This window comes from Talpa occidentalis, unplaced genomic scaffold, assembly GCF_014898055.3.
Source record: "Talpa occidentalis isolate TD23 unplaced genomic scaffold, MPIMG_talOcc4v2.1 talOcc4.4, whole genome shotgun sequence".
Taxonomy (NCBI): Eukaryota; Metazoa; Chordata; class Mammalia; order Eulipotyphla; family Talpidae; genus Talpa; species Talpa occidentalis.
The window spans coordinates 4518998-4535498 of record NW_023604295.1 but is presented as its reverse complement, the minus strand read 5'-3'; the positions used below and the strand labels follow the sequence as shown (position 1 = coordinate 4535498).

The 16501-nt window shown below is 50.9% G+C and overlaps 1 protein-coding gene across 1 annotated transcript in view; it reads right to left on the bottom strand.

Moving 5' to 3' along the window:
- HLCS (holocarboxylase synthetase) overlaps positions 1-15676 on the bottom strand; it is a 122285-nt gene extending 106609 nt beyond the window's left edge. The window contains exons 1-4 of the mRNA XM_054700284.1: positions 15608-15676; positions 9742-9904; positions 8165-9099; positions 4886-5068 (exon numbers count right to left, since the gene is read on the bottom strand). Of these exons, the coding sequence (XP_054556259.1) occupies positions 4886-5068; positions 8165-9099; positions 9742-9904; positions 15608-15658 (1332 nt within the window). The 5' untranslated portion in view covers positions 15659-15676. The remainder of the gene's footprint in view (positions 1-4885; positions 5069-8164; positions 9100-9741; positions 9905-15607) is intronic.
- Positions 15677-16501: the final 825 nt, after the last annotated feature.

Below are 16501 nucleotides of genomic sequence, written 5' to 3'. Positions count from 1 at the left end.
CCTCTGCCACAGGTATTACGTTTGATAACAGGAAGTCAGTTAAACAAAATACGTCCAGTTCAGGTGAAGGCGCAGGAAGAAAGGAGAGAACGAGGGATATGAAAGACCCTGGAAAACACGCAGCCCCATAAAGGCTTGAAAGGTTTGCTTTAATCTGCCAGCTGCTCGGATTAGAGGTAGCCTCGCCGCGCGCGTCAGCCACATGTCAGAGCCGTTCCCCGTGCACCTGGATGCCGCGCTGCTCTCTGATTTGGCTTCTCTGAAAATTATTTTTTTAAGCTGTATTTTAGAGGAAGACCAGAAGTTTCCCTCTTGCCGTACATCCAAGATTCAGAACTGGGATTAAAGGTGGAGGGAAGGGAGGGCTGGGAACCAAAAGCAAAGATCCCTTTTCCGGTGGTGAGTTCTCATTCGCTCAGGAAAGGCCTGGCGGTGCACCCCCAGCCTGCCGGGGTAGGGGGAGCCTCCCTGCACCCCTACCTGTCAGAGCTGTGGAGACCCCCGAGGGCCCAAGAATCCCAGGGAGACACCCCGTTATGTGCAAAGCATGCTGTGAAGATGAGAAAGCCCTTCTCATGTTCCAGAAACTTCCACAGCAAGGCCTCAGACTCAGCAGGCCCTCGATGTCTGTGAAACGCGGGGGCCAGTCAGAGAAGGGGGGAGTAAGGAGCATGTGGTATGATTTAGCCCAAGTCTCTTCAAAAAGCAACCGACATCAAAAAATCAAAGTCACTCCCTCGGTGGAGGGGCCCAGACGAGTTTTCGACCCGTTTACAAATATCAAAACTATCCTTCCCAGCGACACCTGTTTTGGGGTGGGGTGGGGTGGAGGGAGAGGAAAAGCCTCACAGCAACTAATTTGGGATTGAAGCAAAATGAAATTTTCATACCAGCTGTTGTTTTTAAGCACATACTCCATCCAACGCTCCCACACTACCAAGACCACACTCACACACACACACACGCATGCACACATGCACACACGCAGAGACCCAGTTGCCTCAACACCAAGCCCAGTGTCACTTCTGGGTCCGTCACATCCTGCTCCCAAGGCAAAGCACCCACAGGTCTGGCTGGGCCACTCCCACCCCTCTGGTCCTCTCCACAGCCCCAGCCCCCTGGGCACCCCAAGAACCTCAGCCCTGTGCCTTCCCCAGCAACAGTCGCTGCCCACCCCTGAAGGCTGAACACAGTCTCCCCCCTTCCTTCTCCCTCACAGGCCTCCTTCCCCTTGACTCCCCCCTCCCCTCCCCCCACCCTCCCACTGGACTGGAGGGGACCAAAGGCATCAGCTCTGCAGGGGTGGAGGGGGCCAGGCTCCACACCGCTCTGCTCTGGGTTCCCAGTCAGGCCGGTGCGCATCAGCCCCTGTCCTCTCCACACCCCCCCTGCAGGCTCCTCAGCCCTCCCCTCCCTGCGGCCTCTCTGGCAGAGGAAACATGGAAACAGCCCAGGGAAATGGAAAGAAGAAGAGTTTCTCAAGAGGCCTTCAATTCCGGAAGGGAAGAAGGGGGGTGCTGATCAAATTGGTGTTGCTCACACACACTCCCGCCCCCCCCCGGGAGGTGTCCCTGCTGACACCCCGAAGTCACGGTGGCTGCATCTTATGGGGACACGCCAACCCATGGGGCTCAGTGCGACCGTGTCCACGTGCGTCCCTGGGACATGCGGCGACGGGACGTCAGCTGGGCTGTGCTTCTTCTTGGAATAGGGGCTGTTCTGTCCCAACTCTTAGGGACCTGGAGGCGCGTGGTGCCTCCGCCCGCCCTGTGCCCTGTGCTCTCTGCTCTGCAGAGCGAGTGACAGCACCGCTGGGGGGGGTTGCAGCTCAGGGTAATGGGGTGCTCTCTCCCTTCCCACCCTGGGGGCGCCTCATTCACAGCCTGTGTTGAATAAAAGACCAATATCAGCCACCGAGACACTGAAAGAATTTCCACCGGCCCAAAGGAAAGCCCCGCCAGGATGATGGGAGGCCGCAAAACACAGCCCGTGGAAGTGAGGGAGGGAAAACACCGTCTCTGAAGAACAACTTCACCCTGGCGGGCTGGTCCAGGCAGCCTGGCTCGGCAGCGACACCGTGTGGTGAGATCCGGGACCCCACGAACACGGCCTCGCGGGGAGCAGGGGCACAGGCAGGAGGGAGGGATGAGCCTGGGGTAGGCTGGGTCCCACAGAGACCAGGGTGGCAAGACCCCGCCCAGGGCACTTGATTCCATGGGGCACTGAGATCTATTAAGAAGGCCATGGGGGGCTTCCCCTGGTGGAGCAGCAGTTGAGCGCTGGGCTGCGAGGCTGCCCACAGCCTGTGCAGCGCCGGTTTGTTCCCCGGTCACCGGCGAGGGTCCCACCAAAAAAAAAAAAAGGCCATGGGGAAAGAAAAGCAAATAGAAAGGGCAACCCAACTCTCCCGCCAACCTGAGGTCCCAGCACCAGAGCAGGTGCTAGGACGGCTCCACCGGGGCGAGCGGGAATCGCCAGCTGCCTCCAGAGACCAGCACCGAGGGCAAAGCTGCCTACACCTGCTCCCTTGGAGAATGTGGCTCCAGGGGACCGATCCGGAACCCTGGTTCCTCCCATTTCCTCCCGCAGCAGCTTCCAGGTCTTCTACGACACCAGAAAAGACAACACCCACCAGCACCTTGGGCGCCCAGAGCAGAAGAAACGCAGCGGGGAGCTGTGGGGAGGACAAGGGCCCAGGTGGGGCCACCCAAAGTGAGCCAGACCCAAGGAAGGACTCAAAGCGAGAAGCAGACACTCGCGACACTGACTTGCAAAGCTGTCAGGTAAGGCGCTCGGGAGGCCTAGAGTCTACGGAGAGACGAACGTGTACGCAGAACAAACGTTGGCTTTAACCCCATTCAAGCACCTCAGAGCCATGGTGTGAGTGGGGGTGACCATCAACAGGGGAATCACCACTACCCACCACTACCCCCAGCCGGAAGGAGACACTAGAAGCACCTGCTGTATCTGGGGCTGTTCATGCCAGCACACACCGCACAGTCCTGCTGACCGCACACCCATGGTCATGCCCGTGGTACAGACGACATAGGAAAGGCCAAAGCTCAGTCCACAGGAGAGTGGCCGGGGCCACTTCTTCCTCCCTGGGCGACAGCCCCAGAGACCCAGCAGCAGCCGGTCAGACCTGGGGGCAAGGGAGGGAGCAAGGCCCCGGGCCTGTCTAGCTCCTGGGCCTCGGAGCAGGCTGCCACCTCCTCACCCACGAGCCCTCAGGAAACAAGGGGGAGTCGCACCCCCCCCGGGGAGTAATGACCCCCCCACCCTGTGCTCTCTGCTCTGTAGAGCGAGTGACAACACCGCTGGGGGTGGGGTGGGGGCTGCAGCTCATGCTCTGCCCAGCCCCCCAAGGTGGGAGGCTACAGGTGGGTTCTCAGGAAGAGCTTTTCAATAAGTCACAAGACGAAAGTGAAGTTTTTTCTCCTATTAACTAAACATGTGAAACAGACATAAATGATGCGGAGCTTCGAGTTGCCAAGAGCAAGGTGCCAACCAAAGCTGCGCCACTAATTCCCTGAAGGACCTCAGTGCAAACTGGCCCAAAGCTGTGTGGCGAGAATGAAATTCAAGAACGGTTCTCGAATGAAAAGCATCAGCCATTGCTGTATTATTAATATTTTAAGCAAAAAGCATGACCTGTAGTCTTTAGACACCAGGCACTTCTTAGGCATGTTATACACTTGTACCTTATTCAGTAATATAATATAATGTATAATAGTTTATCAAAATGTATAAATTTAATATAATACAAAAAATATATATTATGTGACAACATGGATCATGTACTTATATGTTAACTATATTTGTTATCTATCACCACATTATGACAAAACCTGACTACATATTAAACAATATAAGTTATTTATAACATGTATAAATACAACTGAATATTACACATAGATTAATGTAGTATACTATTAATGGAATATTAAATATAGATTAATAAATTATATAAATGAATAGACTATAAAATTAATACATCATAAGTCCAACAATACAAAAACAGTAGTAGTAGCTGCAACAGCACTTAAAGAACACAATTGCAGGTGTATTATTTCATCTAGTCCTCCAACAACCCTGCGAGGTAGCCTGATGCTAAACGCGCATTTGTCTTCTCCAAAGGAGCACATCTCAGCCACAGTTCCAAGCTCTCCCTCTGGCTACCTCGGGAGCACAGTATGACCCAGGAAGGACTCCTCCTCTTGCAGGAATGCTGGGGGCGGGGGAGGCATGGTTTGTTCTTCTCAAGGGAAAGCAGGTATGTTTAGTACTTAGCATCACCTGAACTGTTAGGCATTTGCTGAAACCCCACAGTCACTAAACACACAAATTCCCCTACTAGGACAGACAGAAACAGACCCTCATGATGATTTGCCACAATCGACAACAAGCCAACAGCATTTGGGGCACGGGGAAGGGCAGGAGCTGCTCAAAGCAGGTGGCTCACGGCATCAAAAGCAAAGACCCAGGAGCCCTCCTGAGTGCATTCCTGACCACATATGCGTCTAGGGGACAAAGCTAGAAGGTCTGACTGGAGTCCAGAGCCTCCTGTGCCACAAGATGGCGGGCATCTGCATGCAAGAAGCACGCGAGAGCTCCCCGTCAGGACAATCCTGACACCAAAAACAGGGACCCTTTCACCCCTAAAAAGGAGAGCCAAAACATTCAGACTCCTTGGGAGGCCCCAAGGCTTCTCCCCTTACAAACACCATGAAAGTCAGCCTTTCCAAGGCTTCCAGGCCAGGCTGGTCTCCAAAGCAGATACAGAAAATTAAACTAGAAATCCAAACCAAGCCCTCAGGAGGGGAAGGACTGAGGCAAGGGTCCCGGCAAGGAAGGGGGGCTTCCCAGGGCCTCTCCCCACACTCACCTGTGCGGCACACAGCAGGTGCAGCGGTGTTAAGGCAGGAAGGTGTCCGACGTCACAGCTCACGCCGAGGGCCGTCAGGATCTCCTCGAGGACTTCGTAGCGCCTGGCATTGCTGGCTTTGAGCAGGTCAAAGTCTTCCTGTGTGCGCACGAGGGAAGTGCCAGGCGGGAGCTCCAAGTGCACCTGAGGAGGAGACGGACCTGTGAGCTGGAACCCGGCACGCCGAGACAGAGCATGTGCCATCGGCCTTTCTGGAAGTTTGACCATGGACCCTTCTAATTACCAGCAATATATAAACCCTGAATCTGAGCATTTCAAAAGTAATGACAAGCAATAAGAAGATGCAAAGGAAAGTACTGGAATTCCTTGCCCCCTGGTGCTAGAACCCCACCCTCACCCCCGCCAAGCCTGGGCCTTGGCACGAAGGAACATTCTGGCTCCTAGTCTGAAATCAGACATAACTGGACACGAGCACCCACAGGGCGCCCAGAGAGGCCCCTGAGGGCACCTGCTTTAGACTGTCTTGCTTTTCCAGGGTGAGCTGCAGGTGTCCATCATGCAGACTCCCCACCCCATGCCAGAGGAGAACAAAAGGCACAGGCTTTGAGCAACAAGAAATCTCTCGATTCCCATCTAAGTGGAACCAAGCGGAACAGACTGTGCAGATGGCGCGATGGGTGAAAGCTGGGCCAGAGCCCGTCACAGAGCCTGTCCAGCAAGACTCGGCAACCCGGGCAGCCCAGGGCTGCCCGCATCACCCGTGGAGCCACAGCGGCAAGTCTGTCCCCCAAACAGCTCTGGGTAGGGTGGGGAGAGAGGCCAGCTCTGGCCCAGCACCTCAGTTCCCAGGACAGAAGGGTGATACCCGGGCCTCCTCCTCTGGCTGTGACACTGTTACACAGTGACGGGCTCGTTGCTACATCTTGGCTTCTTCCGAAATCTAGTCTTTTTGGGAGAAGTCAGAATGGAGAAAGAAAAACGTCATATGACTTCACTCATAGGTGAATATGAAGAAGTAAAGCAAAGCAAACACAGACAAGAGACTGGCGTCACCAGAGGGGAAGGGAGAGTCGGGTGAAGGGGTCAAGAGCAGGTGATGGCAGGAGGCAGACTCTGCTGGGATCCTAATGCAGTGCGCACAGGTGTCCAGCAATAGCACTGAAACCCGCACAGTGTTTTAAACCACTGTTGTTTCCACTCAAAAAATTTTAATTAATAAATCAAACTTTAAAAAATGAAATAAAAAGACTTTTTGGCTAAACTGGAATGTCTCCTGTCACGACAGGAGTGGGAGGTGCTGCTGGCAAATATGGGAAGGCCCCAGGTGCTGCATACACCCTCCAAGCCCAGAGGGCTGCACCCCAGAAAATAGGTCCAGCCTGAGCATGGGGGTGCCATGGCTGAGAAATGGCTGTCACAGCAGCACTATGGGGCCATGAGCTCAGCTAAGTGAGAAGAAAGTCAGCTAGTCTTCCATCCATGCTAGAGACAACCTCCAGCCAAACCCCCGGCCCCCTGGAAAATCGGATGTCAGCTAAGTCCACAGCCTCGGTTCCTGCAGAGCTGAGCCAGACGAGCAGAGGGCAGTGTCCTCCCCTTTACGAGGCCGTGGCACGCTCCTGGCCGGGAGGAGGCCCCTCCCTGCAGCTGTGAGGAGCCCTTCACGTACTTGGCCTCCTCTGACTGGGTTACATCACTACTCGATTTATGGCAAAGATGAAAACGATGAAATTGAACAGGGAGGAGGAAACTAACCAGCCTGTGATAGCATTTATGGGCGCTCTCCCGTGGGGTAAGCAGCAATACGGGGCCGACGAGAAAACAGGGCCCCTGCCTGTGGAGCCTGGAAGTCCCTGAAAATCAAACGTGGCATTCTAAGCCTCTGAATCCGATTTTTGAAGCTGCATCAGATTGCCTTTTTTCCTGGGGCGATGAGGGCGGTATTGAATTTTATGACAGAAATGGGGTCAATTTAAATGGGGCAGCCAGCAGCTTTGCGGTCTCACCCGGAGAAGCGGATCACACGGTGCCCAATTGATTTTCCAGCAGGGTCTGAGCACGGGGGAGGGACAACTCACTATTCAAAGCTGAAATACAGCTCTCGGAAGTCAGGTTTTTAGTGGATTTTCTGAAAATGCATAGCTAGTTACTCTGGTTACCGTATCTGCAGAGGGCAAGAGAAGCAGCCCGTTCATCAGGCCTTCCCAAAACTCACGCATGTGCTTTGTGACCTGCAGGAAGCCCACGCGGGTCAAGCTCATTGTCAGATTTCTTAATTATGTGCATTGTTGCCAGAGGAGCTCAGGGACAAATGAGTGGCCCTTAGAATAGAAAAGAAATCCAACTATACCCCCTTGGAGAAGGTTTGGTCAGAAAACCCCAGAGACATAGCTTCTAGAAGGGGTGGAAAGAAGCAGCATGTGAAGTGACAAAACAAAACAGCTAAGAGGAAACAACTCTCTGGCTCACAAACATCCCTGTAGTAAAACAAAAAACCCCTCACACTCCTCCTGGGGAGTATTCTGGGCAAAACGCCCACCTCTGCCTAGTTTTGCTCATGAGGTCATCAAACCCTTGAGTGTTCATCTGGCACTAACACAACTGCCCTGAGGCATTACAAGATTGGCAATGATAAGGAATCTGGAAGTCTCTCCCGCTCAACACAAACAAAAAAGCTAAAAGGAAAAAGGTGTGTGGAGGCGGGAACAGATATCAGGTGAGCCCAGGTTCCCTGGGGTGGGAGGAAGTTGTCCCTGTTTTCTTCCCTGAGGAACTACAGGCCACAAGCTCAAGTCACCCCGGTCTTCTATCTGGCAACATTTCCCTCAGTTTCTAGATTTTCACAGAGACAAGTCGGAAGAGAGGAACTGAAGCTGAAGATGCCTTCAGCCACCGCGCCCGATGGGCAAATCCCTGCTCTCCACAGTCACCTCCTAACAGAAGGGTCACTGATGTTGGGGCTCCCCAGCCTGGAGCTCTCAAATCCTTCACATTAAGTGAAAGCTCAATTGGATGGGCCGAAGTGAGTCCTGGAGCAGGAGAGCAGGCTGGTGAGTTTTGGAAAGAATTTTCTGACTCACCCTTGGTTAGACAGCCACCCCAGCCCCAGAAGGCCTCGTCTCCCCCAACCCCCAACACATGTATTTTGGTAAGACAGGATATTCACACCCTGACTCGCAGCCAGGGGTCAAAAGTAGGGCACAGCTCAGACACTATCAACACCTGTAAGCGAATCCCTGTCAGATGCCAAAACGCGGTTCCCGGACTTGGGCCTCGTACCTGACAGAGAACAGCTTCTCCTCCACATGTCCCGAAAGGCACTTGCACAATTAGCCTGTCCTCTTCCTCACCATCCAGGCGGCCCTGGAGCTTGCCCAGGCTGGGCCTCTCCCCAGGGCCCTCTTCGTAAACGCAGCCACTGCCCAGGACGCTGAGCTTCACCTGGCTCAGGTCGGCTTTGGAGAAAACCACGTTCTGGACGGTCTCCTGCGAGGCGCCCCTGCTTGTCACCTTCAAGCCCCCAAAGGTGAAGGGTGAAGACAGGCCCAACACCTTGCCGCCCTGAGCAAGGTAGGCCAGGAACCTCTGGCTCAGGTCTTCAGGAACAGCCTCGCGGGTAGCAATGACCAAAAGCAGACAGTTGTCCGGCCACGGGTCTTGGAGAGCGCTGTCCTCAGAGAGGTGGTAGAGCGTGTAGCAGTCTGGCTCCACGCAGTCAGCCAGGAGGGACTGCACCTGCTGGAACCTGCCTGGCGTCTCCTGGGAGTCAGAGCCCACATAGACCAGGATGTTGGGGGCCTTTCCTGTGATGTTGACTCTCTTCCCTTCTCTCTCTGGGCAGATGGTATCACCAATATCCTCCAAATGGCCATTGCTGTAATCATAGGGAAGATCTGGAATGTTCTCTGCAGATGCAAACTTGACGGACTCAATGGTACTGTTCTCAAGCTCCAGACACTCGTGGCAACTGGACAGATGTAAGTGACAGTGCTCAGTAGAGCCTGCTCCCCGATTGCTCTCCCCAGCAGGCTCGCTCCCAGGGGCGTCCCTGGGCCCCGGCCTGACCTGGGGCTCATCTTTGACCATGTGCTCCATACCGTCTGGCTGAGGCTGACTCTTCCCGAAAGCTGTGGGGCTCAGCGGCAGGGTGGGGGCTTGCGTGTGTGAGGCCTGACCCTTCAGTTCCTTGAGCGTGGAATCGTGCAAGTGCACCGCTGAGGCGGGAACAGAACAGACAGCGGGGTCAGCTCCACAGCCCCCATGCAGCTCAGACCCCTGCACCCTGCACCCACGACTTGTGTCCCAGGGCAGCCCTGTGCATTAATCAGTATCCTTTGGAACCAGTGCTCCCTGGCCAGGAGGAGGGCCCTGAAGATGCAGTCTCCCCAAACCCTTTTCCCTACAAACCCCAAAACCTCAGTTCCCTACTTGACCGGTGAGGAAAGTGAGATTGAGTGAGGTGATGCCATAGACTGACTCCCCAGTTTCACTCTTGCTACATCATGATGAAACCAGAAAGGGGCCCACCCATGGCATGTGCAAGCACACCCCAGGAAAAGGCCGCACGGCATTTATTTCACCCAAGATAACACAGTACAACCAGCTGCTAGACTATTGCTCAGTGCATGGAAACCACAGCCAGTGTCTGGTGTTTAAAATTTTAAAAGCATTAAAGACACACTCAGGGATAAGCACTTCCAAAAAAGAAACCTGACATTTATGAATTTTATGCCATTATGATTAAACCAACCTGTTGACTGAATTACAGTGAACAAGTAAGCTGTGCGCTCGAGTCACACCAAACAGGCATGCACAACCAGCCACCCCCTGACGTCCTGCTGCGGACAGTCACTTACAGATGATCTTTTGGGGTGCCAGTCCATGGGCTATCTGGAGTCTCTCTTCCAGGAACGCCACCCCCAGCTTGCTGAAGTCGTCCACGCTGGCTTGGGCAATTAACTGATAAGGCTCCCCAGGTCTGCAAGCTAAGGGCAAGCAGCAGTCTGACCACTTGACAATCTGAGAAAAAGTGGGTGAGAGAAGAGGTTAAGACCCCTCTGAGATAACCAGACACCCCTTACCCCGCAGCTCCCCACTACGCTCACTGCCAGACACAGCTGGATGCTGCAGCTTTTTTTTTTTTTAAATAATAAATTTTATTTTTATATTCCCCATACAATTGCAACCCCCCCATTCTGACCCCAATCCCTCCCCTCCCACCCCCCACCCCCCAAAAAGTGTCTCTGGTTCATAGTTTTTTGTTGATTTTGATTTTCACTATCTTATAGTTATTCATTTTCCTGATCCCTTATTTAAGTTTTCTAGATTCCTGCTATGAGTGAGACCATCCGGTATTTTTCTTTTTCTTTTTGGCTTATTTCGCTGAGCATAATCCCTTCCAGCGCCATCCATGTTGCTGCAAATTGCATGTGTTTATCTTTTTTGAATGCTGAGTAATATTCCATGGTATATATGTACCACATCTTCTTGATCCAGTCATCTATTTTTGGGCATTTGGGCTGTTTCCAAAGCTTAGCTATTGTAAACAGTGCTGCTATAAACATAGGGGTGCAGGTGCTCTTTGGAATGGATGTTTCTGTGTCCTTTGGGTAAACACCTAGGAGTGGAATTGCTGGATCCTATGGAAGCTCTATGTTTAGTAGGTCCAGAAATCTCCACACAGCTCTCCATAGTGGTTGGACCAGTTTGCACTCCCACCAACAGTGCAGGCGAGTTCCTTTTTCTCCACAACCTGGCCAACATTTGTTGTTGCTAGTTTTTTTAATATGTGCCATTCTCACTGGTGTAAGATGGTATCTCATGGTAGTTTTGATTTGCAGCTTCTTAACAGTTGTTCTGGACCCGCCTCCTCGTGTCTGCCTGACAAGGGGGCTGACCAGCCTTCAAATACAACTCCTGTCACTTCAAAGTATCTGAAGTCTCCACTGACTTTCCAGGAACAAAAAGGAGAAAGGGCCGTTCCCCAGACACTGGGAAAACACACAAGTCCTAACTAGGGACATGAATGGCAAATCAATAAAATTTGATTTTTTTAAAAATATTTATTTATTTATTTATACAAGCACTGGATACAGTCAGAAGCGCGGGAGGGTGAGAGAATTCACCAGAGCCAGAGCGGGGAGCAGAGCAGGCAGACTGACGAAGTACACTGCTGAGGGGAGCAGCGGGCATAGCAGGAGAGGTCTGCACACCATGTGGGACCCTCGCGGGCAGCCGGGGAATGAACCTGCACTGCAGAGGCTGCAGGCAGCTTCACAGCCCAGCGCTCAACCACTGAACCACCAGGGGAGGCCCAATAAAATTTGATTTTTAAAAAAATTACCCTACAGTAACAGGGAATTGAAAAAACAAGTCCACAAATGTCCAGTGCTTTATAACGTAACCTGGAGACCAGTTTTTCAAAGTGTGGCCCAAGCCCAGAGGCTCAGAACTTGGGGCGTGTGGATGCTGTCCCCTCCCTCAGAGGTTTTCAACACACTTCCCCAGGGGAGTCCTCCAGCTGCTGAGAGTCTAGAATAAGTGCCAAGGGCTCTCAGGCCACTGGCCTGTCCTTTTCTCATTTCCACCACAAGGGGGCTGGGAAAATGAGAGCAGTCAAGACAGCCCTTTAAACCTTCCAGTTCACATAGAAGAATATGGAAGAAAGACCCGGAAAAGGAGCACTGCCTGGGCTAAGGGTCTCGCTCTTGGGGGGAGCCAGGTCTGTGTCCAACTCAGCTGTGGGAGCTGCCTGTCCTTCAGCAAAGCTCAGATCTCGGACGTTACAGCCTCCTCACCATCTCGGCTTCCTCTCACAAAACAGGAGGGCTGATTTTATTATTACTACCTAACATCTGTTTTTTAAAGATTTATTTATTTACACACACAAGAACTGGGGTATAGGTCAGAGGTGTGTGGGGGTGAGAGGATTCACCAGAGACACAGTTGGGGAGCAGAACAGGTGGATCTATGAAATCCAGTGCTGAGGGGAGCAGCGGGAGGGAGAGACAGGAGAGGTCTGCTGCGCCATGTGGGTCAGCTCCCTGGCCGGGATCGAACTCAGGCCGCAGAGGCTGTGGACAGCTTCATGGTGCTGAGACTTAACCCCTGCACCACAGGGAGGCCCCAATACCGAATATCTTAAACCAGTACTAATGACGATATTAATGCCCAATATCTTCAAGCAGGAATGATATTACTATCAGTCATCTTAAAGGTTTTTCCTGTTAGTGAGATACATAATGCCCCCAGCAAAATGCTGGAAAAGGAAAAATACACAGGGAATGAAAGTTGCTATTTTTTGCCATTTTAAAAGCAATGGTGAATATCTCAATCTTTTCCTAAAATGCCATGAATGTTTCCCATACTCCCCCCGAAAATTTTCTCAGTGATATACTGCCCCAAACTTCATAATTATAGATTCGTAATTCTGAATCTCATTTTTCACATACATGGGCTAAGTTTTTAGAAATCTTGCTGAAAACAATGAATAACGGACAGTTAATGGATAAAGCATCTTAAAAACACCGAAGAGTTGAGCAGATGATGGAGAACTGCCAGGCCAACTGCTGGGGTAAATCTGGAACCCACACAGGTTGGGCAGAGTTGCCTGAAGTCAAGTTACTTCTGCTCTGAGGGTTCATTGCTCAGCCTGGAAACTTGAGCTTCAAACATCAAGGCCTAATTATGTAAGGATAGACATCTAGATCAAGATTTTAGCAATAAACATACATTTATGGACAAACTGTTGGACACAGCTCCCAAGACAATTCAATGAGGAAAGAATAATCTTTTCAAAAAACGCTGGTACAACTGGATGTAACCTGCAAAAAATGAAGCTGGGTCCCTACCCCATACCATGTCTCTACCCCATACCATGTAAGACAGGTACAAAAGTTAACCCGAATGCAGTCAAAGACTTCAGTGGCATCTCAGGTAGGACATCAAATGTAGAAGAAACAACAACAAAAAAGACTTCATAAAAAAAAAAAAACAACTGTACTTCAAAGGACGCTATCAAGAAAGTAAATAATTTTTGTGTATAGGATATCAGAAATCACTCTAAGCACCTGAGTAAAATAGAAATAGACCATGAGTAGCAACAATTTACTTAACTGATGTAGGGTAAGTGAAAATTATCAGGCTTTTCTGCCCCCTACCATTGGCATTATGATGGATCTCTGCAGTCCTACCTGCATGCCTGATGGCGGGCACCTGGAGTGGGGTTTGGGCATGCATAGGTGGGTGCACCTGGACTGAGACTGCGCTTATAAGGGCGGCATCATGGAAACGCCAGAGAGAACAAGAAGCAGAACAAGAAAGAGCAACAGTAGAACAAGAACAGAAGCGGAGGGAAGAACCACAGAAACCGAGACCATGAGAGAACGCAGGAGAGCCCAGAAAGAGTGAAGATTCACCGGGGGCTGGGAGGCCTGCTAGCCTGCAGGCCACCCCCACCATCCCTGCCTGCTGTGTACTTGGCAAAAGCTCAACAAAAGCCTGAAAAAGCCTCCGAGGGCTCCAGGACTCTCCTTCACCCGTGCCTTCCTGGCACTACAACTGAAAAACTTTTTTTTTTTTTTAAGATTTATTTATGCATACAAGAGCTGGGGTGCAGGCCAGGGATGCAGGGAGTGTGTGAGAGACACCAGAGACAGAATGGGGAGCAGAACAGGCAGATGTACTGAAATACACTGCTGAGGGGAGCAGTGGGTGAGACAGGAGAGGTCTGCCACGCCATGTGGGTCAGCTCCCTGGCCAGGGATAGAACTCATGCTGTAGTGGCTGTGGACAGCTTCATAGTGCTGAGTCTTAACCCCTTGCACCATTCGGGAGGCCCCAGAAACTGTAACTTTTATAAAAATTACATTGGATGTAATTTTCTTACATAAGGTACATCGACATGTAAAATGTTATCCTAAATATTCAACAATTAATGCATCTTCATCTTCATTGCTTCTTGTCTTTAATTATAGATTCTAAGGGATCAAAACTCCATTGCCTGCATATAATGGAGGGACTGCTAGGATAAGTAACTAATATGTTTTCTGGTGATGACTGGTTTTATTCGTCACTCATGAAAGTGCTCATTTTTTCAGTCCTGTTTGATGGGAGCTTACAGCAGAAAATTTAGGAATTAGCCATTAAACTCTGACCACTGTGAATTGTATTCCTTCTTTAGGATTAACTGTTAATTCACTAAATGAATTACACTCCATATGTCCCCCTCTTCATAATCAACCATTAACTGGCTCCAACTGCATTTCTGCAAACTTAAAGAACTGATTGCGTTACATCCCTGATAGGACACACCTGCTGAGGAAGCCGGTCACCTTGACTCCCGCAGCCCTTTTTTATTCAGTCATAAAAAAGGAATGAAGTACTGATACATTATGGCAGATGAAACCTGAATATTTCATGCTAATGAGGGACGCCACATAGGAACTTTCTATAGGAAATAGACAAAACCTACAAATCTGTGGAGTCAGAAAGTAGATTAGCAGATGTCAGGGGCTGGACACAAGGGGAACAGAAAGTGAGTGTTTTTTGTGGATAAGGAAAATATTCTAGAATTACACAATAGGAATGTTTACACTATTTTGTGAATGTACTAAAGACTATTGAATTGTAATTTACACTGTGAAAGGGTAAATTTTATGGTGTGGGAAGTCCATCTCAAATTTTAAGAGAAAAAGGGATCAAGGCAGTTTGCTTGTTTCCACACTCTTCCAGGAGAGCCTAGTGAGTAAGAGGACTCAACATCAATCTCGACTTGAACTAGAGCTCTGTGAGTTAATAGCTGTGTGATCCCAGCAAGTCACAACTTCGCTGTGCTTGGGTTTCTGTGGCCGGAAATGCCAGGTCCTGCTGCCTGTCACTACTATGCCAATGAGCAGAGACGAGGATTGAATCTATCAGAAGCATGTTTATTTAGACTACGGGGCGATGATCTAAGAATGGCGGGTACAGCACTCGGATTAACCATTCTGCCATCCCATTTCCAGCTGCCCTTTTTTTTTTTTAAGATTTATTTATTTATGCATACAAGACTGGGGTACAGGCCAGAGGTGCGGGGCCGGCGGGTGGGGGGGGGGGTAAGAGGACTCACCAGAGACAGAGTGGGGAACAGAACAAGCAGATTGACTGAAATCCACTGCTGAGGGGTGTAGCGGGGAGACAGGAGAGGTCTGCTGTACCACGTGGGTAGCTCCCTGGCTGTGGCTAGAGCTCGTGCTGCAGTGGCTGCAGTTAGCTTTATAGTGCTGCGTCTTAACCCCTTGTGCCACCAGGGAGGCTCCCTGCTCTTTTTTATACTGAACTAAACAGACAGTCATAAGCAAACAGCCCACAGAAGAGCCTGTCACAATTAGGTGTCTGGTATTTGTTCACATTCATCCCCCAGAACTTGTTATCAGCCTCCCGGCTACCTCGACCTTGGTGCATCAATACCCAGGCTCTCCCTCAGGCATCACTGGGGCAGGGAACTCAGTTTAAAGCAAGAGTTTTAGTTTAAAGAAAACCCCATTAGTCATCTGGTGTGTACACACAGCTCTTGTTATGTGGGCAGATTCCTGTACGAGGCATGCTGCCCTGTCCTTCCTCCCTAGCCGCCTGCCATTTCCTGTCTATAAGGTGGAGATGATAAAAGCACCTATCTTAGAAGCTTCTAGAACTACTTGGGATAATGCTCAAGCTGCCTGGTCCACAAGGGGGCGCACTTACCATTCTAAAACATGGCTTCCTTAGAGGGCGAATTCTCAGTAGGGACCCCATCACCTCCAGGAGGGCAAAAATTAGTTCTTGGGGGTAAAAAAAAAAAAATCTTAGCTATTACAATGGCTTCTAGTATTTCATTTGTGTCCTTAGAATTACAAATGAGGGAAGCAAGAATGGGGGAGGGGGCTGAGAAACCCTGTCTTGGAGGGACCAGGAAAGAATGCATGCCTTTACTGTCCAAAGGCTCAAGTCCACTCATCAGTCTAGAATATCTGGAAAAAGAGAAAACCTCAGAATGTTCTTTCAGCCTTCCCTGCAGATTATCATCCACGTCCCCCTCCTCCCACCAGCAGGCAGTGAGTAGGAGTCACCTAGAAGCTGCTGCGGAGTCTGCCTTTTAAATGCCACACCTGACCCCCGGTGAGAAAGGGCGGTTACAGCTCAGGCAAAAATGCAGCTGATTTCCAACTCTGGGGGAGGAGGAAAGTGCCTCAACTCAGGAAGACGAGAAGGGAAAATAACCCCGTGGCAAGAGCTAACGTCCCACGTGAGGGTGAACGGGAAGCAGGAATAGGAACGTGGACCGTCCGGGTGTGCCCTCCTGCACGGAGCTGAAAGCACCCCTGTTCTCTGCAGCCCAAGAGCAAGGAGGTGCTGCAGGAAGCCAGCTGTTCATGCGGGGCGTGAGCACCCTGCTGTTGCAGGCTCTGGCCGGGGAGCACTCAGTGGGAAAGAGGCCAAAGACTCAATTCTCACACACCTTCCAGAAGCAGGAGGGAGATAACGAGCAGGGGAAGGCAGGAAGCGGCCAGAGAACAATGGACACGAGCCCCAGATCAAATTTCTCCACGGGCCAGCTGTTTCCTCACCTAAGTGCGTTTCCTTTTTCTAGGAACAGGC